Genomic DNA, 27,216 nt, shown 5'->3' with positions numbered 1-27,216 from the left:
ATCCTTTGGCGCCCCGCCCTATACCAACCGTTCTTTTCCAACTGTCTTGCTGAGGCGGCGGCTGTCTGACCACTCAGGCTTCGAGTTCGCTCGCACGCTCTATTTGCTTTCCCCACCCTCCGTGCGCGGGGGCGCAAAAGGCGGGAAAATAACCTCGAAGTTTAAGAGAGTTTCTGAAGGGGTGGGAGGTGAGGAAGAAGGTTTATGAAGGAATTTTTTTACAAAAGAGGAACTGAGATGTGGTAATACGGCGAGTTCCTCGTCAGTTTTTGAGGAGGCTCAAGTGGTCAGTCCCGTGATACCAAGGAGCATATTTTTTTTATTATTCCTGTCAGAAAGGTCCATAATTGGGCTTTCATAATATGTCCTCGCACCAATCCTGGGTAGTAGTTTAGGTTGAAAGATTGGCACTCTTGCATAGCAATCCTGCGAGATTAATAGCCAAGCAGGGATTTGAGCCCATGTCTCCTTATCTAAACCCAACACTCATTAAGCACTGCACTTGCTGGCTCCTGCTTTTGATGGAAATGGCCTCAATGAGTTTCATATTTACCAATGAACGTTTAAGATACAGGCCACTTTGTTACTTGCCCCACTACTGTGGGGAATGGGAAATGTCCAAGTACATAAGTTCTGATTTTGTTAATGGTGAAGGAAAAAAGGTCAAAGGATACAGCCAGGTTCACACCAAACCTATTTTGATGAGAAACAGCGAGAAATAAACTGCAGGCATGCTCTTTATGGCAGGGGTCAGGGAATGTATCCGTGCAACGTTTCGTTCCGTTTTTATAAGTTGTGTGAAGCAGAAAATGTTTAAAAATACAGGAAAGTTAGAAGTCAAAACAATTCTCAAGAGTTTCGTTTACTTGCTTGGAAAATCAATACATTAATTATGTGCAGGAAACAAAGGCAGAAACTGGGCAAACACTTGTAGTCAAGTTCAGTTTTTGATCAGTGCTAGTTTGGCTGCTGGGCCTTCATGATTGTGTGGTGTGCTGTGCAATAAGCTATTGCCCATGATTTTACTGAATAATTTCAAGAAGCTTGCTCAGATTCATTTTGTAAAATATAACTTAGGGTAAATTTGGAGAAATGTTATTCAAGCCCATAATACTTGTACAATGCATGGGTAGTTCCAGTACATTATGCCTGGAGCACATGCTAGATTGGTCTAATCCAAAATGTTCATAGCCTGTCCATAATTTAGGCAATTATTTAAAGAGTAATTGTCTTAGAAGAATTGCCATAAGATGCTTGTAGAATCAAAAGACAGCAAGTATCAAAGTTTGGAATTCAATGTCTTGCTTTTTCAGTCAATTCCATCTGTGCAACACATCCACCCCCCATTCTTCTGCTGTGTGTTGTTCTGGGGGTTCCCCCTAACTTTCCCCAGAGCCAATTTCTGGGGGTGGAGGGGAGAGGAGAAGGGAAAGCCCTGTTGTGCAAGTGGAAGCTCTTGTTTCTGCTAAGGGCCTGGTTAGGTGAATCCTTCCCAACATCTGTAATAAAACTCCGTAGTTCTCATTGAAAAATAAAAATGCAAATTTCTCACTACTGCAGTTTCAGGGCAATATATATATATTGGCAATTAAATTAAATTTGGTCAGTCTCATCCCAATGCACTATTACTTATTGCTTCATTAAGGTTTCCCAACCAATATTATGGGCTTTTTAAAAAGCTGCCTGAACTGAACCACTCAATCAATTTAATCTTTACAAAACTTCAACTACATATCAGTTAGGATTATACATTTGCTTTGCTTCTTAGTAAATTCTAATCTAAACAGATGTAAAGAATAAATTTATTAAGTTAATTTTATTGGCTTTACAGTGCTTTTGGCAAGACAGTGGTCAGATACTCACCTTAGAGTTTGGTGATTGGGCGAGACCCTTGTAGGTCTGGGAAAGATGCCTTGATATACTGTACTACTTTTGAATTTTCAGGTGTTGGTAGGTAGAAACTTAGTAGTGTTTTCCTGCCTCATGCTTATTTTCAAATCTATTTCATGTTTCCCAACTTTTGTTTCCTGCAGCTCTCAAAATCCATCTTTGTTCTAGTGACAAAAAGGAAACTACAGAATGAGGAAAGTGATTACAACTTTGCGGGAATTCTCAGACCATGACCTGGTGCACTTCTTCATAAGACCTCAGATCATTGCTCGGATGCTGGCAGGGGTGAGAAAAAGTACAACAAAATCAAACACCGGTTCCATGACTTCTAAATTCAGGATCATATTTAGACATTGATTTGGTTTTGAATCAAAACAATCCCTCCAGAATTACTTTCATTTTTTTTCTATTACAAACTATGAAATTCTAAAGAACATATCCCAGTACAACATGCATTGTTTGGATATCACCAGACACTTTCTGGGGCATTTATGCAAAGGTTGCACTATACCTGTGGAATATGCAAGTGTAAAATGCACCAACACCAACTTGCACTCACACACACACGCCATACATCTACACAAAAGATGTACACAATTTTTGTTACCAATTAAGATCTAGTTCTTTGGTTTTATAAGCAGGGCAGCTTTTCCTAACCCCATGGCTAGATTGCCTCTACATGGACAAGCTTGAAGCACTGAAGTCAAGTGTCTCACAGCTCTCACATGGATAGGAGCAGGAGAGCTCCTGATATTATTTTCTGTCTCATTGAATCTCTGTTTAGCATGAGGTATGAATCAGGAGTCCTGATTTCAAACACACTCTGGTCAATTTCTAAATAAGCTAACTTCAAACCATAGGTTATGATGCTGATTTAATAAACTAGCTGGGGTTTGTTTCAAATCAGAATTCCTTATTTGTACACAACGCTAAGCCAAGATTCAGTGAAACCGATACTAAACTTGGCAGCTCTCTCCTCAGCTGTGGGGGAGTACAGGTTTTTCACTCAGGTTTGCTAAGTCTCGTTCAAGTTGCACTAAACCATGCAAATGTAGCCCATGTTCTCCCATCAACCTCATTTACAGTACAATTTCCATTATATGAACCAGAGTTATGTATCAGTTGTGTTCCCATGGGCGTAGCCAGGTTTTTTTTGTGGGGGGCAGGACTTTTTTGGGGGCAGAACTGACGTGATTGGTCAGTTAGTTAAGTATTTCTATTGTTTTATTTGATAGGGGAGCAGCTGCCCCCCCTTGGCTAAGCCTATGTGTGTTCCCCATGATAGTTTTGGTTTGTGTAAGGAGTTTATACAAATCTCTGACTTTTGTATATTTTCTATGCTATTAGTAAGAGTGATGTTGGTACTACAGTACTTACATTGCTATTTTGTTTTTTTTTTATAGTAACCAGCCTCTAGCATCTAGGCAGTGTAGTATGTTTTGGATTTGTCTCTAAATTCAAAAGCTTTATATGAACAGCATGATTATTTTCCAAAAATGTAAGCAAAAACTGCCCATCTGCTAAGAACCTGAGTCTTTCACTTGAGATATACCGTATTTTTCGCTCTATAAGACGCACCAGACCACAAAATGCACCTAGTTTTTGGAGGATGAAAACAAGAAAAAAATATTCTGAATCTCAGAAGCCAGAACAGCAAGAGGGATCACTGCACAGTGAAAGCAGCAATCCCTCTTGCTGTTCTGGCTTCTGGGATAGCTGCGCAGCCTGCATTCGCTCCATAAGACGCACACACATTTCCCCTTTTTAGGAGGGAAAAAGTGAGTCTTATAGAGCAAAAAATACGGTATGTGGGCCATGGTTAGGAAGAGCAGAGAACTAGACTTACTCATCTTCATCTCAATGCATACACTATGGGATTTGATTATTGGAGAGGACACAAAGACAAGATAGGTTGATTGTAAATATAGGCAAGAGTTTTACATGAGACATAATATTGTATCTCAACAACAATCATACTTAACTCTTTCTTGCTTTCATCTTCCCAGGTTTTATCCCTGACTGTCTTTGCTTCTTTGGTGACGGAAGGTTATCAGAACCTGACAAATTCTTCCCAACTACACTGTGTTTTGAATGATAATGGGACAGCCTGCTGCTACGGCATCACAGTTGGCATACTCGCTTTCCTCCATTGTCTTCTCTTTTTGGGTTTTGATGTCTATGAACCTTCCATTACAACTCACAAATTCAAATATACCATCCTTGTCCTGGATGTCACCTTCTCCAGTGAGTTGACTTCCTTTCTTCCAAAGCCATGGGATAGAGTTTTGATATATGTGATTAGTAGATTTGTGAAGCCCTGACACAACCAGATGCAAAGCCAGCATAATCATATATTCTAACCTCTGTTGTGCCCCAAAACTAGTTTACATCACTGTAGCTATTATTTACTATACCTCCCACCACCACTTCTTGTTGTGTCTCAGCAAACCAACCAGCAGTTTCCCCAATGTATCAGCCTCAGTTGCTAACCCACTTATCCCACTGCAGCTCTTTGCCAGTTGATAGTGTTTAGTACTCTGCTTTATCTGTCCCAATGGCCAAGGTGGTGGAGCCAAAGTGACAGACCTAATTATAAGATGCCATTCTGAAGGCACTGTAGCTTGTTTCCTATATAAATCAACTCAGTTATTGAAATCTGCTCCAGAGACCCTGCTTTGGGTCCCCTTGCTGTTAAAAGTGCAGAGGAAGGGGGTTTATCTAAGACCTCCTTAGTGAGGAGGAAAAGAAACAAAACTTAAGATCCAAATTATTCTATATTCACTTTTATCAATATGTAGTATGTATCAATATGTACATACACATTTTCCGTAAGAAGCAGAAGCTATCCATGGGTGGGTTACACCTTCCATTTTCTGGTTAGACAAGGCTATGTAAATACCTTCAAGCTTATTTGTTTGGTGAGAAGAGATCTACCATTTACAGTCCTGTCTGCTTTGCAACGATGAACTTCCAGATGGTTGCTATTTTGCAGTGGGATTCACTTGGCATATCTACAAATTCAGTAAAATGGATTTTGTGCTCTTGTGCTCTTATGCAGTAAACCTGCTTTTGAAAAAAATCCAAAACTTTCTGGGTTAATGGAAGTGATGGGAAAACAAACAGGAAAATATGAGGTAACAGTTGCTTGATACAGCACTATAACCTCCCTGCAAACAAATCAAAATGGATGCTCAATAAACCAGACTTTGTGTAACATCTCCACAAATGTTATGCAAACAAATCAGGATGAATTATCAATAACTAATTCATCTATAAGCAACCTCTGGCAGGGAGTGCTAATCACGTGGTTAATAACTAGCTGCTCAGAAAGTTACCTCAGAATAATGAAAGCTAAAGCTCTGCAGTCTTCAAGAACTAGGTTGGAGCAGTATTATCTGATTGTCAAGGGCATGGAAAAATGGCTATGTCTCCTCAAGGTGCTCGTGGAGATCCAACAATAACTGCATTTATTGGTTAGTTTTTCTTGCCAAATGCAACTCAAAGCAACTTACAACCAGATAAACAGAAACACACAAGAGATACATTAAACAAAAAAGTACATTAAATCAACACATTAAAAATACCCCACTACCACAGTTTGTCTTATACTCCTTTCCCCATCTCTTTAATAACAGTCCCTCACATATGTGCCTTACCCTACCAGCATTTTTTTGCACAGGTTTCCACTTTTCCCCACTCCCACACAGAATTATCAGAATCACATGTCAAAGCTTAACTACATCTGCAGGAGATTGAGGCGTTGAGGTACTCTGCCATCATATTCAGGTAGGGAAGGGGAGGAGTACCTCTGTGAAACCCTAGAGAGCTGCTAGTAGAAATCCTGAGCTGGATGAATAAATGGTCTTAGTGGGTGGGGAAACCTAAGGCCAGGGTGCCAAATCCAGGCCACAACCCTCACTAACCCTGTTCTGCACCCTCAAGTGTTTTTGCCTGGCTGGAATATGCATTTCCATGAACCTATAGTGCTTTTCACTTGCCTGGGTTATGGGTAGAGAGGCGTGTATATGTGTAAATAGTTGACGTGTGTGGTTGAAATGTAGCCTATTGTATAAAGACAAGGGAAGAGTCGCATATGTTACTCTGGCCCCTTTTTGCCTTTGTCCCCACTCACAACTGGTCCCAAAGGTTGCCCATGAGGGAATGTGGCTATTGTACTACAAAAGGTTCCTGTAAAATATGTGAAAGAATCCATGCTGCTGATGGGCACACTGACTGCCTTCTTTTATACTGATTGAGTATTGTATTGCCTTCTTTTTAAAAAAAAATATTTATTACTTTTAAACCTTACAAAAAAGAAGAAAAAAAAGAAGAAGCAAAAGAAATAAAATACAATACAATATAAAAACAATACACAACGCAACATTAACACATTAGACTAAACAGAACAAAGCAAAAACAATTTAAAAACATACATCATACCATTTCAATGCCCTATCTTTCATTCCCTCGTTTCATCAACCTCCTCTCACCTCCCTTTTTGTATTCCACTTCTGTTAATTGTTTCAGCAATTCCTTTCCATCTTTCTCTATTTTCTGTCATATAATTTTCTTAACTTATTTTAACCTTATTTTCCATTAATACTATAATACTTATCTGTGCTTAACTCCTTATAACATTTCTACTAAAGCCATATAATTTCATTCCAACATTTTTCTTACACTCATTAATTTTACAGTATTTCTATAAATAAACTTTAAACTTTTTCCAATCTTCTTCCACCGTCTCTTCTCCCTGGTCTCGGATTCTGCCAGTCCTTTCTGTCAATTCCATATGGTCCATCAACCTGGTGATCTTCTGTCTGAGGCTCTTAACTCTTTTCCAAGTCCCTTCTGCAGATCTTCTTCATATTTATACATGCACTTTACTTTGTCTTCTGCTGATCTTGTTCTTAATTTCCTTCCTTTGATGCTGAAGAGTAGATCTCGGGGAAGCTCCGACTTAGCAATGTTTTTATTCCTTCTCGACAGGTCAGCCAAATCTCCGTAGTTAAAACTAAAATCCAAAAGATATTTCAGGACGTGTTTCAAAATCCCTCCAAATCTGAAGGTCCCCACAACTCCAATCTCCTCCTGACCCAAGTCCAGGTCCCAAAGGTCAGTACATCCCTGCATGGGGGGATCTATCCAACTTTCCTTCTCCAGTCCAAGCAGGGCTCCAATCCTCAAAATCTGACTTTCTCTAAATTCAGTCATGTTGTTGTTGTTTAGTCGTTTAGTCGTGTCCGACTCTTCGTGACCCCATGGACCAGAGAACGCCAGGCACCTCTGTCCTCCACTGCCTCCCGCAGTTTGGTCAAACTCATGTTGGTAACCTCGAAAACACTGTCCAACCATCTCGTCCTCTGCCGTCCCCTTCTCCTTGTGCCCTCCATCTTTCCCAACATCCCAGCAGGCGTCTTTTAATTTCGTGGCTGCTGTCACCATCTGCAGTGATCATTGAGCCCAAGAAAGTAAAATCTCTCACTACCTCCATTTCTTCCTCTTCTATTTGCCAGGAGGTGATGGGACCAGTGGCCATGATCTTCGTTTTTTTAATGTTGAGCTTCAGACCATATTTTGCGCTCTCCTCTTTCACCCTCATTAAAAGGTTCTTTAATTCCTCCTCACTTTCTGCCATCAAGGTTGTGTCATCTGCATATCTGAGGTTGTTGATATTTCTTCCGGCAATCTTAATTCCGGCTAGGGATTCATCCAGCCCAGCCTTTCGCATGATGAATTCTGCATATAAGTTAAATAAGCAGGGAGACAAAATACAGCCTTGTCGTACTCCTTTCCCAATTTTGAACCAATCAGTTGTTCCATATCCAGTTCTAACTGTAGCTTCTTGTCCCACATAGAGATTTCTCAGGAGACAGATGAGGTGATCTGGCACTCCCATTTCTTTAAGAACTTGCCATAGTTTGCCGTGGTCGACACAGTCAAAGGCTTTTGCATAGTCAATGAAGCAGAAGTAGATGTCTTTCTGGAACTCTCTAGCTTTCTCCATAATCCAGCGCATGTTTGCAATTTGGTCTCTGGTTCCTCTGCCTCTTCTAAATCCAGCTTGCACTTCTGGGAGTTCTCGGTCCACATACTGCTTGAGCCTTCCTTGTAGAATTTTAAGCATAACCTTGCTAGTGTGTGAAATGAGTGCAATTGTGCGGTAGTTGGAGCATTCTTTGGCACTGCCCTACTTTGGGATTGGGATGTAGACTGATCTTCTCCAAACTTCTGGCCACTGCTGAGTTTTCCAAACTTGCTGGCATATTGAGTGTAGCACCTTAACATCATCATCTTTTAAAATTTTAAATAGTTCAGCTGGAATACCATCACTTCCACTGGCCTTGTTATTTGCAGTGCTTTCTAAGGCCCATTTGACTTCACTTTCCAGGATGTCTGGCTCAAGGTCAGCAACCACACTACCTGGGGTATACGAGACATCCATTTCTTTCTGGTATAATTCCTCTGTGTATTCTTGCCACCTCTTCTTGATGTCTTCTGCTTCTGTTAGGTCCTTTCCACTTTTGTCCTTTATTATGGAAATCTTTGTACGAAATGTTCCTTTCATATCTCCAATTTTCTTGAACAGATCTCTGGTTCTTCCCATTCTATTGCTTTCCTCTATTTCTTTGCATTGCTCGTTTAAGAAGGTCTTCTTGTCTCTCCTTGCTATTCTTTGGAAATCTGCATTCAATTTCCTGTATCTTTCACCATCTCCCTCGCATTTTGCTTGCCTTCTCTCCCCCGCTATTTGTAAGGCCTCATTGGACAGCCACTTTGCTTTCTTGCATTTCCTTTTCATTGGGATGGTTTTCGTTGCTGCCTCCTGTATAATGTTACGAGCCTCCATCCATAGTTCTTCAGGCATTCTGTCCACCAAATCTAAATCCTTAAACCTGTTCCTCACTTCCACTGTGTATTCATAAGGGATTTGACTTAGATTGTATCTTACCGGCCCAGTGGTTTTTCCTACTTTCTTCAGTTTAAGCTTGAATTTTGCTATAAGAAGCTGAAGATCTGAGCCACAGTCAGCTCCAGGTCTTGTTTTTGCTGACTGTATAGAGCTTCTCCATCTTTGGCTGCAGAGAATATAATCAATCTGATTTCGATGCTGCCCATCTGGTGATGTCCATGTGTAGAGTCGTCTCTTGTGTTGTTGGAAAAGCGTGTTTGTGATGACCAGCTTGTTCTCTTGACAGAACTCTATTAGCCTTTGCCCTGCTTCGTTTTGATCTCCAAGGCCAAACTTGCCAGTTGTTCCTTTTATCTCTTGACTCCCTACTTTAGCATTCCAATCCCCTATAATGAGAAGAACATCCTTCTTTGGTGTCACTTCTATAAGGTCTTGTAAGTCTTCATAGAATTGGTCAATTCAGTCATAGAAGGCAACAACTTATATTCATCAAATTGCCTCTGTAAGGCTGTGGCTCTCTCCCTCTCCACTTGTATTACTTTAGGTTCAACAACAACAACTTTCTCCCTCGCCTTCTCCACAATTTGCCATGTCAAAGTAGATTCCTGTATCGATTCCTGAATAGTTTCTGTATAGATGTTCACTTTTTGTCCCAAATTAGTCGCTTTTTGTCCCAAGTTATCAATTTTGATAGTCATCACACCCGTCTTCTTATGGAGCTGTTCCAATGAATCACTTATCTTGCATAATGCAATCACTAAGGCTTCTTCTGTCGACATTCTTACCGATCCAAGGTCAATCCCTGGTTCTCACGATTTTTTATCTTGCAGCTGGAGATTCCCCCAGCTCAACTCTTGTAACAGTTTCAAAGGCTCCCTCTAGAGGGAAACAATTTCTATTTGTATCAATCCTTTTAAGCACGGTTCAAGCGATAAAATTAGTTTCAATTTTCAGTTACTTTTACTCCTTTTTAAATGCAGAAGGAAACAATGGAAACAATGTATTTCTCTTATTTAGCTATCTGTCAACAAACGTTTTGGGACGCAGGTGGCGCTGTGGGTTAAAGCCTCAGCGCCTAGGACTTGCCGATCGAAAGGTCAGCGGTTCGAATCCCTGCGGCGGGGTGCGCTCCCGCTGCTCGGTCCCAGCGCCTGCCAACCTAGCAGTTCGAAAGCACCTCCGGGTGCAAGTAGATAAATAGGGACCGCTTACCAGCGGGAAGGTAAACAGCGTTTCCGTGTGCGGCTCTGGCTCGCCAGATGCAGCTTTGTCACGCTGGCCACGTGACCCGGAAGTGTCTCCGGACAGCGCTGGCCCCTGGCCTCTTAAGTGAGATGGGCGCACAACCCCAGAGTCTGTCAAGACTGGCCCGTACGGGCAGGGGTACCTTTACCTTTACCTTTAACAAACGTTTTATTCACAGTCAATGAACTTTCCCAAAACATCAGACTTACTAGCAGCCCGTTTCCAGGTAATTTAGAGCAGTGGTAATTTAACTTTCTTCACTCTCTCTCCTGCAGGCTTACACGGTCCAAAATTTCCCCCCTCTTCTCCTGCCTCCAAGGGGGGTTTAATGATTTTAGCCGATGGAAGTTTAACCCTTTACAGAGGACTTTCCAAGACTTTAGCTTGCAGCCTCTTTGCTTCAGTCTATTTACAAAAGGGGAAGGCGGACTTCCTGTTTGAAACCTCCCCGTTTCGGTGCCAAATTAAGACGTTTAAAAATCCAATTTTCCGTTCTACTCACGGGTAGTTGTTTTAAGATCAAATTGTCCACAGGAAAAGGTCAGCGCTCTCCGGCAACAGCAATGCGGCTTCACTCCGTGAAAGAAGCAGTCAATTCGAAGCACCGCGCCACTTACCCCACGTCACTCCGGATCCCCGAAACCGGGTTTCCCCGCGAGTAGGGGAGGCACAAAAGGTGCCAGCCGAATCCCACGTTCACAGGCTTCTCCCGCCTGTGATTTTTAGTGGGTCCCCGCCTTTGCCGTGGCGGCCAGACCCTGATTTCCACGAAGCAAATTCCTCCCAATCAGAGGAATTCAGCCAACCCGTAAGTCCTATTGTATTGCCTTTTTGTACCTCTGCCTGTTGTTTCATTTCTTGATGAGCCAATCCCTGTGCTGGGGAGTTCACAAAAGACAACAGACAAAACATGGAGACAGACAAGGAAACAATAAGAAAATACCACTTCTATACAAAATGCTTTCATTTCCAAATGCTGTCTTATCTGCTGCTGTCAGACTTATTGGACAAGCATGATCACAGAAAATGAGTGCTTCAAGTAGGGCAGTGAGTTGGCATTATATATCTGAATGAAACATTTTTCAGGCCCTGGCTTTTGGCAACTCATCAGTGCACAATACAGCTCCAGAAATGCCACTGAGCCATCTCATCTGGTTTTTTTGCCTTCCATCTGTACTGCCTTTCAAAGATCTCCACACCTTCTGTCAGATTAGGCTATTGAGTACATTGCCTTCCCACCCCCTGGGTATTCATTTTAGGCCCTCTTTATCCCTAGAAAATATATTGCTCAAATTAATTACTTTTGCCCTATATGTTGTTCTGTGCCTGTACAAATCTAGCATAGTTTCTTTATCTCGGAACCAAAGAATAAAGTTGAGTTCACTGAAATGGAAAGGTATAGTTTAAAGTATAGTTAAACCACATCAAAAGGAAATACCGTATTTTTCACCCTATAGCACGCCCCAGGCTTTGGGCTTCGTGCAGCTCTACACTAGCCGTGCGACAGCTGCGCAACTTCGCGCAGTTCTCCCACAGTTTGCGGATGATAGCCTGTTCTGGGGGCTGGGGTCGGGGGAAGCTCGGGCTTCCCCCGCCCCAGCCCCGCACCTGGGGGGGAAAAATAATTTTTTTCCTCTTTATTCCCCCCCCCCCCAAAAAAAACCTAGGTGCGTCCTATGGGCCAGTGCATCCTATGGGGCAAAAAATATGGTACATTTTACTATGCAAACATAAAATCCAGCAAAAGAAAAGTCAGATGTTTCAGTGATTTTCTCAGGAGTGCAATAGATAATACTACCAAATTTGTGAGGAAAAGCAATACATTCTTTTGCCTCTGTGTTTAAAGCCATATCTCTAATAATTAAAGATTAGTAGAGACCAGATTATCCCACACCTGCTTATTTTGGGGCTCTTGCCTCTAAAACATCTGGCACAAGTCTTATTTGAGATAGGATGTTTGGCTGGCTGGACCATAAACAAAGCTGATGCAATCTGGCAGCTTTCCTTTTCTCCCTTATTGTTGTTCAGCTACAAAGGCAAAAGCTCCTTTTAATACACCTGTCAATTGTGCAGTGTTTGTTTTAGGGAATGATTGCCCTTCTGATCCCTGAAGGCAGTTGGTTTATCCATGAATGCAGGAGCTTTTATTAAATTTAGATTTTGCTGACTTAGTTCTGAAGCTGCTATAATGCTGCTGCTGCTGCAGTTTAGAGCCACCTTCTCAATTTCTCACTATGAGATTGGTCAGATTTTGGAATGTAACAAGAGCCCAGCTGGAACAAATAAAAGGCCCATCTAATCCACCACCCTGTTCTCACAGTAGCCAGCCTATGGGAATCCCACAAGCAGGATATGAGTGCAGCTGTGCTCTCCAGCAGCTGATATTCAGAGGCATGCTGCCCCTGATAATGCAGGTAATTCAGTTGCCATGGCTAATAGCTGTTGATAGAGGTCTTAAAAGGTAAAGGGACCCCTGACCATTAGGTCCAGTCGTGGCTGACTCTGGGGTTGTGGCGCTCATCTCGCTTTATTGGCCAAGGGAGCCGGTGTACAGCTTCCGGGTCATGTGGCCAGCATGACTAAGCCGCTTCTGGCGAACCAGAGCAGCACACGGAAACGCCATTTACCTTCCTGCCAGAGCAGTACCTATTTATCTACTTGCATTTTGACGTGCTTTCGAACTGCTAGGTTGGCAGGAGCAGGGACCAAACAACGGGAGCTCACCCTGTCGTGGGGATTCGAACCATCGACCTTCTGATCAGCAAGTCCTAGGCTCTGTGGTTTAACCCACAGCGCCACGCACGATAGAGGTCTTACTTGTCATTAATTTGTCTAAACCTCTTCAAAAGCCTTTGAAGTTGGTGGTCATTGCTACATTTTGTGGTAGTGAAGCACACTATGAGATATGTAAAAAAATACTTCCTTTTGTTTGTCCTGCTGAATCTTCCTACATTCAGTTTCATTGGATGACTTTAGGTTCTGATATTATGGGGTGGGGGACTTCTCTCTATCCACTTTCTTCACGTAATGCATAATTTTATACATCTCTATCATGTCCCCCATACCTTTTAAAAACTGAACAGCCTCAAAAATTGTAACTTTCCCTTATAGGAGAGTTTTTCCATCCTCGTGATAGTTTTGGTTGCCCAAAGCTTTTCCAGCACTGGAATATACCTTTTGAAGTGCACCAAGCAGAACTGTACATAATATTCAGAGTGTGGTCACACTTGTGTCACAGCACTACATATAATATTTAGTATTTTATTTTCAATCCCTTTCCTAATGATCCCCGACATGGAATGTGCCCTTTTCATACCTACTGAACACTGAGGTGACATTTTCACTGAGCTGTTCATCATCACTCTGAAGATCTCTTTCCTGGTCAGTTACCAGTCACCACCAATTCAGTTTCCATAAATCTTTACGTGAAGTAAGGATTTTTGTCCCAGTGTGCATCACTTAAACTACTTTACTTTGAATTGCCATGGTAATATTTATTTAGTTACTATTTTATTTATTACATTTATATACCACCTTTTTCTTCCAGGAAGCTCAAAGTGGTGAACATGGCTCTCCTCCTCCCCATTTCATCCTCACAACAACCCTGTGAGGTAGGTTAGGCTGAGAGTCAGTGGCTGGCCCAAGGTTACCCAGTGAGCTTCATGGCTGAGTGGGGATTTTAACCCTGCTATCCCAGGTCATAGCCCTACACTTTAACTACAATACCATTCACAGAATTTGGAGAGGTTATTTTGGAGCTCCTTATAATCCATTTTTGCTCTTACTACTCTGAACATTTGGGTGTCATCAGCAAATGGGGCCACCTCACTGCTAGCCTCTAACTGCAGTTCATTTATGAATATGTTGAAAAGCATCAGTCCCAGTATAACTTTTTGGGGACCCTACTTTATACATCCCTTCAATGATAGAGCTATCCATTTATTCTTGCTCTCCATGTCATGTTCCTACTGATCCAAACAGGTCTTACAGTCTGCTTATTGCTAAGCTTACTTGGTGAGGGACTTTAACAAAAGGTTAACAGCTTTGTGTGTTGTTTTTGTTTTACAATCAAGCAATATATATATTTTATGAAATTACATAAATAAAGACATAAATAATCTCTATCCATATGCATATTGACATTTTTAAAGAACTCTAAAATGTTGGTTAGAGGGAACTTACATTTATGAAAGCCATGCTGGTTCTTCTTGGGCAACATTTGTTTTTTATATGCTTCTATCTTTAATAATAATTTCTACCAGTTTTTCTGGAAAAAATGTTAGCCTAACCAGTCTGTAATTTCCCTGGTCCTCTCTGGATTCCTTTTTTAAAAATTGGGGTTACATTGCCCATTTCTCAGGGTTGCCATATGTCCTCTTTTTCCAGGATATGCCCTCTTTTTATGAGTTGAGTTGTCATAGTGAGCCATAGTTAAAAGTAGAAGTTGGTAAATGTGTCCATTTTTTGCTCTTCAAAATGTGGCAACCCTACATTTGCTATATTTTATAGCAAAGATATCCAGAGAGAAGAACTTTTATTAGTTAGGAAGAACAGAGCAGTACAGTGAACACCAGAGGCTACTGAACCTTATATTATCTTATTCACCAGTTAATACAAAAAGTCCTGCTCTAAAATGAAGCTTCATTTGAGTTTTTAACTGTTTGTATCACATTCTAACCTCTTACTTTCTCCTCAGTTATCTGGACATGCCTGTGGTTTGTTGGGTTCTGCTTCCTAGCCAATCAGTGGATCAGATCGACAAGCCACTACCTGCTGGGAACTGGTGCTGCCCGAACCAGCATCACCTTTGCCGTCCTCTCTGTTCCATGCTGGGTGAGTCAGTCAAGTACTCCCCTTTTATTTCAGAGTAACGAGAGAGCCTGCTGAGTCAGCCACATAAGAGGGGTCCCTCCCTGCAGAGTGTCAATAGAAAAGACAAACCCATCTTATCAAAGCCAAAGTTGATCCCTTCCAAGAAGCAGGTGGCACATACCCTAGTTATTTAAGGAGAAGAGGGTGATGCCATAAGGGGCACTATTTTTCCTTCTATATAGTGAATGTTATTTTTCCCCCCTGAAATGTCGTATGATAAGCCTAATTCTCTTTAGCATGTACACATATTTTTTTTAATCCGAGAGTGTTTGATTATGAATCAAGAAACAGGCAGTGAAGCTACATTTTAGCCGGCATGAAGTGGCATATAACAAGACATACAAGTCCTTTATGGGAAGGAAAGGTAGGTGGCTAGTCAAAGTTCAGTTAATACTGAGAAAGTGAGCTCAGGGCAGAGTCAGGCCTAGGCCAGGCCAGTTGTCTTTTGCTAATTGCAGCCTCCAGTTGTGGGTCCTTGGCAGCGGAAGTGCTTCTCTGAGACAGGTGTGTCTGTTGTCCAAAGGTGTTCTCTGCAGTGGTTGCTGGTGTTTGGCATAAGGTAAAGGTAAAGGGGACCCCTGATCATTAGGTCCAGTCGTGGCCAACTCTGGGGTTGTGGCGCTCATCTCGCTTTATTGGCCGAGGGAGCCGGTGTCCGGGTCATGTGGCCAGCATGATTAAGCTGCTTCTGGTGAACCAGAGCAGCACACGGAAATGCCGTTTACCTTCCCACCGGAGCAGTACCTATTTATCTACTTGCACTTTGACGTGCTTTCGAACTGCTAGGTTGGCAGGAGCAGGGACTGAGCAACGGGATTCGAACCACCGACCTGATGAGCAAATCCTAGGCTCTGTGGTTTAACCCACAGCGCCACCCGCATCCCTTAGTGTTTGGCATATGGCATTTGACATATGGCAGTGTAAAATGTGCGAGAATGTTGTACATAGTACTTCCTGGAGTGCAAGGCCTAATCCCTTTAAGCATATACAGGTATACTAAAGCTGCATTAAGGCAAACTAGTGCTGTATTACTGCATAAATGCACTCAGTTTATAGTTTGTGCATTAGAATGGCTGCCAAATTGATTTACGGTGGCAGAAGAACATTTCAAATCATTCCCAGAAAATGAGAGAAAAAAGAGTGTGTTGGTCTAACGTCAGCTTTTGGTAACATTGACATTTTTAGAACCATAGAATAGGCAATTCAGATTAGCAGTTTATTGACTGGACTAGCAAATGGAAGAAACAAGACAAATAGATTGTTAGCAAAGTTAATCCAAGAAAAAAATATTGAAGCAAAAAAATATTAGGATTATGCAGGTCAAAAAGTTCCAAGTTTCTGCCACTGGCCGCCAAGGCAATGTAAAGAAGCTAATTTCCTGACATCTCCTCCTTCAGAATCATATGGTTAGAGATGGAGTACTTAACTACAAGTGTTGCTAATAGAAACCCACTGCTGAATATGGCTAGAGTAGCTGGTGAATTATAGCCACAGCAGCAGTAGCACCATTTTCTTTTAACTCTTAGTTGATAGCAAGATTTACTGTTTCAATCCAGCTTTGGGGTTAAATGCACCATAAGTTGGCCATAAAATTAAAATACCTTGGAATGGCATTAGGCATGGCACCACTTGCAATAAATAAATAAATAAATAAATCCTTCATTGAAAACCTTCATTTTTCAAATAAGTAATATAGTTTTAAAAAATCAGGATCAAGAATGAACTTCAGTGTACAGTGCATAATACCTTCAAGAAAGGAGTGTGTGTGATCTATTTGACCCCACAGTTGTTGGTTTTTTAAATGTTCTATTAGCATACATTTATGTTAGTATAATACAATAGTGCAATAATGGGTTGTTAATTATCTGCAACAACAAATTTTGCAGAAGGTGCAACTATAGCTCACACAACCTATACATTTACCACATTTTACAACTGCATGGTCTAGATAAAATCATGAAGCACATGATTTCTGCAATTTTCTGTCATTACTTCAATCACAGAGGTGGCACCTGCCCCTTTTATGAGTGTCATCCATAGCAAACCATATCAGGTCTGAAGCTGCCTTTCTTTGAATAGTCCCAGGCAAGCTGGCTATGTTTCTTGATTCAATCACGGTTTGTTAAACTCCAGACCCAAGTCTACTACAAAGCTACATCTTTCATCCCATCCACTGCATTGTTGGTTGTTCAGTTGCTAAAGAATGCAGGCATTTAAATGGGCATTATCTTCTGTATTTGAAGGGAACACTATTGGCCACAATTTGATTAGGATTTTTAATGTTAAATGCAGCCCATCTGGTTATACCAAGACTTGTCTTAGGATTTGATTTGTTGTCTGAGATAGCTGTATCTATGGATTTAAGAAAGGTGGATCACTGTCATTCCTTTACTTGGCAGATAACTTACAAATGTCAAATATTTTGGAAAACCAAAAATGCTGCTGTTGATATTTCTTGATTTGTGGACAAGGAATAGAACCCTGCATAAGTAGGGATTCCCCTGTATGTGTGAAGGGATATGGAATGGGCCACACACATCACCTTATATAATCTCAAGCACACAAATGTGTCTCAGTGCATGGGAGAAAACTTAGTTTGCAACTTTTCTGCAGAATGCAGTTTTCACAATTAACTGTGTTGTATGAGCAAGGTGCTACCTTAATGCCATTTGCCGGTTCCTTGCTCTGAAGTATGTATGTGCTTGTCAAAGAAGAAGAATTATTGTAATAGACAGTTATTGACTCACATTTGCGTTCATGAAAGGGTTAACCTGAGCTCAAGTTGCCAGTACAGCTTGAGCTTAGCCCCATTCCTTTCCTCAACTTTCTCTTTCTGCTTTCTGGAACAAGCAAGAAGCCATGTGACCCATGGTTCCCAGTTGCAAGAAAAACCAAGTGAACAGAATCTCTCTAAAAATGGATTTATAAAGCCTGCATCTTTCAAATATACCGGTACCAAGTTTTAATGTGCTTTGAGCAATTGCCGTTGTGTTCACTCTGCTACAAGACTGTATGGATCTCTCTTCCAAATCTCTATCTCTTAACAGAAACCCTCTGCCCCAACCAATGTTAATCACTATCTGAGAACAGGCCATCTGAATGGACCCACTACCCTTACAGAGGGAAATTGCTGCTACCAATCCAACTTCACCAAATAATGGTCCAACCATGGCAAGGGAGTGCACTGCAGCCCTCCTACCTTTAGACCATCCCTCAAATCACATGGAGGAAAGACAACATCGTGTCCTGTCCAGTATGTTGGACCAATGGTCATTTGAGAAGGCCCCATGGTTGAGGCCACAAAGTCCCATGCCAGCTCAACAGTAGCCTTCGCTTGGATGTTGAAGTTACAGATAGGTAGCCGTGTTGGTCTGCCATAGTCAAAACAAAAAAATTCCTTCCAGTAGCACCTTAAAGACCAACTAAGTTAGTTCTTGGTATGAGCTTTCGTGTGCATGCACACTTCTTCAGATACTTCAGATTCTTCAGTATCTGAAGAAGTGTGCATGCACACGAAAGCTCATACCAAGAACTAACTTAGTTGATCTTTAAGGTGCTACTGGAAGGAATTTTTTTGTTTTGGATGTTGAAGTCACTCAGAAGTATTCTCTAGGGGTCCTCCAAAAACGTGGATCTAGAAAACTTGGTATTTGTGGCCCTAGAAGATTAGGAGAAGTATCATAGGCAACTAATCCTTCCAAAAGATATATAGTAAGCATATGTACATATAATAACTAAAATTATGATGCAGGTACATATATAGTAAGCATATGTACATATAATAACTAAAATTATGATGCAGAAGTATTCTCTAGGGGTCCTCCAAAAACGTGGATCTAGAAAACTTGGTATTTGTGGCCCTAGAAGATTAGGAGAAGTATCATAGGCTTTCCTTGTGGTTTTCCTTGTTAATATAGTTTACATAGGGGGTGCCTAGTATTTAAAGCACATAAAGAGAAAAGAAAGCTCTTGCCTACTCTGCTTTAGTCCTGAGGACTCAATACATTTCTACCAATTTTAGTAGTGAAGAAAACTGCCTCAGGACTGAGCTCTTTGGTGCATGTTTATTCCTTCATTCCTTGTGGAACTGAGTGACTCACACTTCCCATCAACAAGCTGTAGAATTAATCAGGAGGAGCCTTCATATAGAAGCAGTTGCAGCAGGCCTTCATTTACAATCTGGCACAGAATGAGCCCAAGCAATTCAAGACCCAGTCCAGCCTGCGGCTGGAGTTTGTTAGATCCGGAAGGCTGAGCAGCTAACAAAGATTTTAACTCCAGCAGGGACCATTGGTAATGTCTAACCTGACCCCCTGTCAAGCATAGGGCAATTGAATTCCCTCTGCTAACCGTAGCAACCCACTAAGTAGAATTTGCAGAAAGCACACCTTTGACCAAAGTCGTATTTTACAACTGCAATGAGAAACTGGAGGATTTGCAATCAGAGTTGCAAAGAACAAAAGAAGAAAAGCAGAAATTTAAATAAATTACATAAACTAATACAATTAAATCTTAAAGGAGATAAGAAAAAAATCATAGATGGAACGTTAATTCATTCATTATTAAACTAAGACTTTGCAAACCAAATGCATACACTTTAAACAGTTACCTCTTACATATCGTCTGTTTTCCTAAGAAGCTAACACTTCTTAGGTATTTCATTTTTCATATTCTTTTGTTCTTTGGACATCCGTCAGTCTCACAACAGTTCATTATTCCTAATTAAAACCAACTTATACAGATCAGTACATCCCTCATCTTGGTATCAGGGAGCTTTTTACCTTTGCAGGGTTATTCTAGACACAACCAGATCTTCACTGCTGAACCTTGACTCATCAGATATTTATTTAGGTACTTCCATTCTTTCTTAACTATGTTATTTGACTTGTCTCTTATTATATTGGTCAGCTTCGCGAGTTCCAAGTGCTTGCTCAGCTTACACAACCATTCCTCTTTGATGGGTATGGGTTCCTCCTTCCAATATTTAGCCACCAATACTCTTTCTGCTGATGTAGCATAGAGAAATAGTCTTATTTTATCTTTAGGGAAATTGTTTGTCAAAATTCCCAGAAGAAATGCTTCGGGGGTTTTTTGCAAAGGATTTTATTAATACTTACTGTAATAAAGGTAAAGGTAAAGGTACCCCTGCCCGTACGGGCCAGTCTTGACAGACTCTGGGGTTGTGCGCCCATCTCACTCAAGAGGCCAGGGGCCAGCGCTGTCCGGAGACACTTCCGGGTCACGTGGCCAGCGTGACATCGCTGCTCTGGTGAGCCAGAGCCGCACACGGAAACGCCGTTTACCTTCCCGCTGGTAAGCGGTCCCTATTTATCTACTTGCACCCGGAGGTGCTTTCGAACTGCTAGGTTGGCAGGCGCTGGGACCGAGCAGCGGGAGCGCACCCCGCCACAGGGATTCGAACCACCGACCTTTCGATTGGCAAGTCCTAGGCGCTGAGGCTTTAACCCACAGCGCCACCTGCGTCCCTACTTACTACTTACTGTAATACACTACATTAAAAAACAAGCCTAAAGAAACAGAAGAATGCAAAGTCCTCTCTCACAGGTAGATCTTGACTCTTGTTCAACACAGAAAGAGGTAAACCCTCCCAGCTTTCACCTGGTTTCCCTCTCTTCTCTCAGCCTTCCACCCTGGGAGATCTTCCCTTCCTTTCCTTTCACACAGGGTCCTTCACCAACCATCCATCATGGTCATCCACTTGCAATCCCCTCCTTAACCCAGAGTAGACAACAAGAAGCAAAAGCACAAAAGCAAAGCAAATAATTGGGTTGCCATATTTTGAAGAGCAAAAAAGAGGACACATTTGCCAACTTCTACTTTTAACTATGGATCGCTATGATGACTCTCACTTTACATGAAAGAGAGGACATATGAAAACCCTAAGAAAAAGTAACAAAAAGATAAAAGTAATGAAAGAATGAGAAAATAGTAAAGGAATAAAAGATAAAGAAATAAATAGGACTTCCAATTTTCCAGCTGTCAGTTGTATGTATAAGAGTCATTCAAAGTACTCAAAATGTTTACTCCAGGCTGGTATATAACTGTTCCTCCTCCTACTAAGCGATATTTTCACAGTCTTCGGGCATCTGGAATGCATTTTTTCTTCCACACAAAATATCTAAAAGAGGTTCTCCAATTACTATTACAGATAAAAGTCAACAATAAGTCTTCCTCCAGTCCAACATAACTTTACCTCCAATACTGAAAAACAATAAATCATCGATCTTTATTCCCTCAAGAATCTATTCGCTGTGGCCATATATTGAGACAATGATTCATAGTTATTTACTTCTATTTTATTTTCAGCCCTCTAGTGCTGCCTCTTCTTAAGCCAGCAGTAGGGTCTTATTTCAGATGTGCCTTTTAACCATTTAACCAGCAAACAGAAAACTTGTCATAATTTATAGCTGTTTCAGAAGTAATTGAAGGAAGGGAGGTTTGCCCTAGGGACTGATGCCTAGGGTTATTAAGTGGTGTTTGGGCAAGATTTTGATTCTTCCACTCCTTGATCACTTACCTGTCCAGGTTCCTTGAAGGTTCCTTGGTCCCATGACGAGACAGCAGCCCTTCCATAGCATTGGAAATTAATCAGTTATCTCTGTTCCCCCAATGGCTTTCATTAATCACCATCTACGGTAATTATTACTGTTGATGGAGTTTTGACAGGAGACGTCTAATCAGCCATGATTCTGCTCCAGAAGTCCCAGTCCTTCCCCCAAAATTCTAATACTATATGCTTATTGAGAAGCAAAATAGTACAGCTGTTCTCTTGCTTACCTAACACAAACACTGTACTAGAATACCATTTTGTATTCTGATATTTGCCTCCCTCAACTGTTTACTTCCTCAAGGCTCACCCACACATCCCTTCCAAGCTTCCTTCATCTCCCAAATCCCGCTTGCCAGTTCCCTGAGAATATAAGAAGCACTCTGCTGGATCAGACAAATGACTTATCTAACCCAGTGTCCCATTTCCTACAGTGGTCAACAATATGAATTTCTGTAAACTCATTTTAAAGACATTAATTTAGAAGCCATCACATCTTGTGGTAACAAATTCCAGAGTTTATGCATTGTATGAACTTTGCTCTATCCTGAACAATTCAGTTTAATCAGGTGACCTCAGATACTAGTATAAAAACGATTTAAAACTTATCTCAAACAACTTTCTTCACACCATGCATAATTTTATACACTTCTCTCATGCCTTCTCTTACTTGCCCTTTTCCAACTCTACAATACACCTTTTATGTTATGGATTTTGTATGTGATGCCAATAAAAGGTTTGATGATGAATATACTTTTTGAGATGCAACGACCAGAAATGTACACAATGTTCAAGTGTAGCATTAAAATATTAGTAGGGAGGTGTTTTATCCCTTTCCTAATGATTCCTAGCATGTACCACCTTTTCCCCAGCTGGAATATTGTGTAGATTTCTAGTTACCACGTCTCAAAAAGGATATTGTAAAGCTAGAAAAGGGGGAAGGGGGAATGACTAGGGAGTCCTAAAGTTGCAGCAGCTCCCTCGTGAATAAAGGTTACCTTTTTAGGGCTGTTTGGTTCAGAAAAAGGGTTGTTTTAATTGAGCTATCATCATGACCCCAATATGTCTTTCCTGGTAAGTCATTGCCAGTTTATATTCAGTTTTTTTGCTTGAATGTGAATCACTTTATAGTTGCTTGCCATTCTGATGCCGTCACCAGGTGTGGAGAGTGCCTTTTGGATCTCTTTGTTTTTATCATTCTGAGTAATTTGGTGTCATCCACAAACTTGACTACTTCGCTGTTCACCCCTATCTCCAGGTTATTTATACACAAGTTGAAAAGTACGGGTCTCAATACTGGGGGCTTTCTACATCTCTCTGTGAAACCTGTCCATTTATTCCTATCCTATTTCCTGTTCCTTAACTAGTTACTAATTCATAACTGAACAAGTCCCCTCATTGCTAGGTTTACTCCGGACATTTCAATGAAGAACTTCTTAAAACCTGAAAATCCAAGTACTGTATACAATGAGCACTGGAATCCCCATAGATATTTTCTTGTTTGCACAAAGAACTTCAAAAGATCAGTGAGATAGGACTTACCTTTGCAGAAATCATGTTGACTCTTCAATTTGTTATTCAATATGCTTGATAATTTTATCTTTAATAATGCTTTCCAGCAATTTCCCCAAAGCATATTAACCATGTAATTTCCCAATCCTCCAGTATGGAAGCCAATCTTAGGGACCAGTTACAAAATCAGTACTTCTACATTTGATTTTTAAAGATATTTTAGATGGATAGAATTTCCTCTGACAAGCCAGATACAAAAAATTTATTCATCGGCTGCTTATCCTCCTGAAGCATACCTCCAACTCCCACCATCCTGAGGTTCAGCTGCCTCCGTACTTGGTTTCCTGCTTCTGATGTATTTAAAGCATTGCTATTGTTGGGATCAATATTCAGTCATGTTCGTCAAATTATTTCCCCCACCTCAACCCTTATAGTCTACTTGCATTTATTTTGTCAGTTTGGCTTTCTTTTCATTCTCCACAATTTGGCAACACTTTCATTTTCAGAAGGAAGCTTTCCTGTGGCTAATGGCTTTCATGATTATGTTTGTTAACCACACTACCATCTTCTTGAAGTTATTGGTATTTTTGTAGTATATGCATTTGAGCCAAGCTTTTATTGTTGAAGATTTGTATAAACTCCCAAGTGCTTTGGAGAGGTCAAACTTTCTTGACTTTTGCTTCAACTTCCTTTTTACCCTCCTTTTAAAGACATTTCTTCTTTGAAGTCAAATATTACTTTTGCTGGACATTTCTGGCAATTTTCTTTTTGCATACATGTTGAATTTGATAGTGCTGCAGTCAATGTTCCCAACTGGTTGAACACTTAATGTCTTGCACCATATTGTCCTCACAAGTTACTTTCTAAAGGCCAATACATTTCAAGTCCACGACTGTGTTGTGGTTTTAATCCACATCTTCTGGAGCGAACCATTGCCCTTCACTTGCTCTTTAAATAGTTTGTGCCATTTTCACAGTTGCATACAAGTGCCTGATCCACCACCTATTCTCTCCCACAGGTGTACCTGGCCTATGTGGCTCTGAAAAACCTGCAGGCTGAGCCACCTGTTCCTTACAAGCGGACCTTGGATGAAGGATCTGTTGCATTGACCACCCTTTCATCTTCCACTAGCACTTCCCTTCCAAACAATATGGGTTACCCTGAAAATGTGGGTGTAGCCTCCTACCCATCCACTCCTGTACCCCACAGGCTGACATTAATGAATACTGATGACTAGGCAATTATTAATTTCACAGTAAATAAAAAGGGGATAGAAAGAAAATTTATTGCCAAACATGAACATTTATTTTATATGTGTAAATCTGTTTCCGCTAAAGTTGAGCACCATGAAAAATAGGGAGACCAACCACCTCCTAAGCATAATAAGAACATGGGGCCACAGCTTCACAAAAGAAGTGGGTGCTCACCCACTCACCATTCCCATTGTCTAGGCTTGCCCAGCTTCTGCAGCACTAGCTGTTAATTTTAGCCCTTTAAAGCCAGGATTAACTGTAAGAATAGTCCCACACTGCTGCTTCTATATGAACTGCACTACTATGGCAGCTGTGCACATGTGTTGTTTTCCAGTCATAAAAAGCCAAAGATATTACAGCTAGGGGAGATAACAAAAAAGGGAGACAATCTGCATGTGCAACTGCCACACATTTTTTTCTCAACTAGATATAGCAAAATGCAGCTATTCTGGCTGCCAGTCCCAGCTTTAAGAAATCAAGGAAATAATGAAAGCACTGGAGTGACATTTGCCCTCTGCCACCCAGCTGGTGTGCAGCACTTCAGATACAGTCCTCTCCACATTGTACTGGTTCAACGCTACTTGTTCAGCGCCTTGTGAATGTTAATATATGGACTTGTGTGAACAATTTTAAGCCTGAACCAGGCTATAGGCAGATACATCCTGAAGTTGTCATCTCCATAGCCATGCTAGCTAGCCATGCTAGCTACTGTAATCAAATAGATGCTAGCCACTGAAGGCTGTATCAGTATAGAACCTAATCCAGTAAAGTTTCTCTGTGATTCTGTGAAAGATATAAATGGTTAGCTTATATGTGTATGCTGCCACAGACTCATATTTACCTAGTAACAACTACTGAATGTTTCAAGTAGCTACTAGCTTTCTGTAGCAAGCAACAGCTCCTTAAATATCACAAATATCTGGAAAACAACTGGCTATTTATGATAACCAAAACAGAAACCTAATGACTGCTACTGGATAATCATATTAAAGGTATAGAACTTAAAACATTACTAGTCATTGCCCTATGACTAGTCGCTCAAACTATGGCAACTCTTAGGCTTTACTTATATTTGAAATAGTTTTATGCCTTTGATGCTAAAAGAAGTTTAAGGGGAAATGCCATCTTGCTCCTGTGCATGTCTGCTCAGAAATAATTCCAACTGAGTTCAATAAGACTTACTTCCATTAAAGTATGCATAGGATTGCAGCATGAGTGCAATTTTTCATATATCTCAATTCAAGAAGAGAAATCATCCATATGTAAAAATCCATCTGCATGTGGGTGCGTGTCCTCATCTGCAGAGATAGAAGAGCTCCCTCCAAGCAACATGCATGACATGTTTGCATAGCATTTCCAATAAAGTAGAAAACTTCTCATACCATTACCTGCAAGCCAGTAATTCTAATTATTTTCCAAGCTGCTTTCATACATGAGATTTATAGCATTTTTGCTTAAGACTCTAATCTTTACATATTCATACATGGGAGTAAGCCCCACTGAACTTGGCAAGATTTACTTTTGCATCAGCACACTGTAAATTGGTCTACAATGCAAACTGAGAGCTTAAATTGACTAGAACATGCTTTCAATTTATCTTCCATATTCCATCTCACATTAACATTTACATCTAGCCAGAATAGCATTAGAGAGGCTCAAAGGCCCCTTTTAGTGTCATGTGGAGACACATGACATTTTGATTGGCTAAGATAAAAGGTAATTTTGCTGAGACAGCAGCGTCTTTTGAGAACCAGAGAAAAGTGGCAACTACAGAAAATGTGTTTTATCATAACAAATATTAAGGCTACAATTGTATGCCTGCTAACTTAGAAAGCCCCACTAAACTCAGTTGGTTATATCCAACTAAGCTTTATTTAGAGTAGGCACACTGAAATGAACTAATCGAAGTTAGTCTTTTCCATTAATTTCAATGAATCTATTCTGGTAAAACTTAGTTTGATATAAGCCAATGAGTAGGGAGAGCTTCAAGAGATGGGGGAAAGCAGCCACTGTTTTAACAGAAAGCAGCAATACTGTACAGGAGAATAATTTGGGAAATGAGGATGAATGTACAGGAATGGGAAACACAAAGATTTCAATACAAACAGGCAACAAAACAGATTTCTTTTTATTTAAATTCCCATCCCTCCCACAAAGGCACTAATTAATTGGGATGATGGTTGTTTGTTTTATTTAAAGTAGATGAAGAATTAACCATCAAATAATATTCAAAATGAAGCAAGTGTAAGAATGTATTAGGGTGGTCTTTTCTTGCCAGCAATATTTTTTAAAAATAGAGGAAAAATAATCAGTATCTAAAGAAAATAGATTAAATTTGTAAGTGCTCCTGTTTATCTGGATAGACCCACGGCACTCAGATTTCTTCATAGCTGTGGTCAACCCAAACCCCAAAACATGAGCACAATGTGAAAGGAGCGAGATGTCCAGTTGTTGTTGTTGTTGTAGTTGTTGTTGTTTTAAAAATATTTCCTACCTGTGGCAGTTCATTACCAAAATAGAGTCAGGAGTATAGAAAGTGAGGTCAATGATAAAAAGGGCCCTTGAGAAACCTACCACCTATATATCACCAGGAGTAGTCATTATAAGCTTGGAGTCCAAGCTGTTGCCCACCTCACCCCTTCTATATCAGTCTCTTGAGCAGAAGGACAATCCATTGTTTTGACCCAAATCACACTCAGGTAAAAGTTCAGGGTGCAAGAAGAGATCAACAGGTGACTTAACTTCGTTGGTAAGAATAAAAAAAGAAAAAAACCCAGAAACTTTGTTTTTAACTTCCTGTGAAGGATTCCCCTCATCCTTCTTGGCCAAAGTATCTTTGTCATGGGCTCAGTGTGAACTATGCCGGCAAACTCAACTTCTTGCCTTTTAGAACTGAAGAAAGAAAAGAGAAAAAGTAATGTATGAGAATTTTGTCTTGCTATAGAGCTGTTGAAAGTACAAAA

General features: G+C 40.7%; 2 protein-coding genes across 9 annotated transcripts in view; one reads left to right on the top strand and one right to left on the bottom strand.

Annotated features, from left to right (window-relative positions):
• Nucleotides 1-34: 34 nt before the first annotated feature.
• SYNGR4 (synaptogyrin 4) lies at nucleotides 35-24,282 on the top strand. 3 transcript variants are annotated; one of them, XM_083707832.1, is made up of 5 exons: nucleotides 35-188; nucleotides 2,034-2,175; nucleotides 3,897-4,134; nucleotides 14,745-14,881; nucleotides 24,019-24,282. In XM_083707832.1, the coding sequence occupies exons 2-5, from the start codon at nucleotides 2,080-2,082 to the stop codon at nucleotides 24,235-24,237; spliced, it is 690 nt and encodes a 229-aa protein (XP_083563958.1). In that variant the 5' UTR covers nucleotides 35-188; nucleotides 2,034-2,079; the 3' UTR covers nucleotides 24,238-24,282. The 3 variants fall into 3 exon arrangements, with proteins under 3 accessions (XP_083563958.1, XP_083563957.1, XP_083563959.1); XM_083707831.1 differs by having other exon boundaries at nucleotides 52-200; XM_083707833.1 differs by having other exon boundaries at nucleotides 178-286.
• Nucleotides 24,283-27,216, bottom strand: part of KDELR1 (KDEL endoplasmic reticulum protein retention receptor 1) — a 123,810-nt gene continuing 120,876 nt past the window's right edge. For all 6 annotated transcript variants that reach the window (XM_083707837.1, XM_083707834.1, XM_083707835.1 and 3 more), the window contains one exon: nucleotides 24,283-27,145. In XM_083707837.1, the coding sequence (XP_083563963.1) occupies nucleotides 27,111-27,145 (35 nt within the window). In that variant the 3' untranslated portion in view covers nucleotides 24,283-27,110. The remainder of the gene's footprint in view (nucleotides 27,146-27,216) is intronic.

The sequence above is a fragment of the Podarcis gaigeae genome, assembly GCF_964106915.1.
Source record: "Podarcis gaigeae genome assembly, chromosome: 13".
Taxonomy (NCBI): domain Eukaryota; kingdom Metazoa; phylum Chordata; class Lepidosauria; order Squamata; family Lacertidae; genus Podarcis; species Podarcis gaigeae.
Note: the sequence above shows the minus strand (reverse complement) of the source record. Positions and strands in the feature narration are given on the sequence as shown.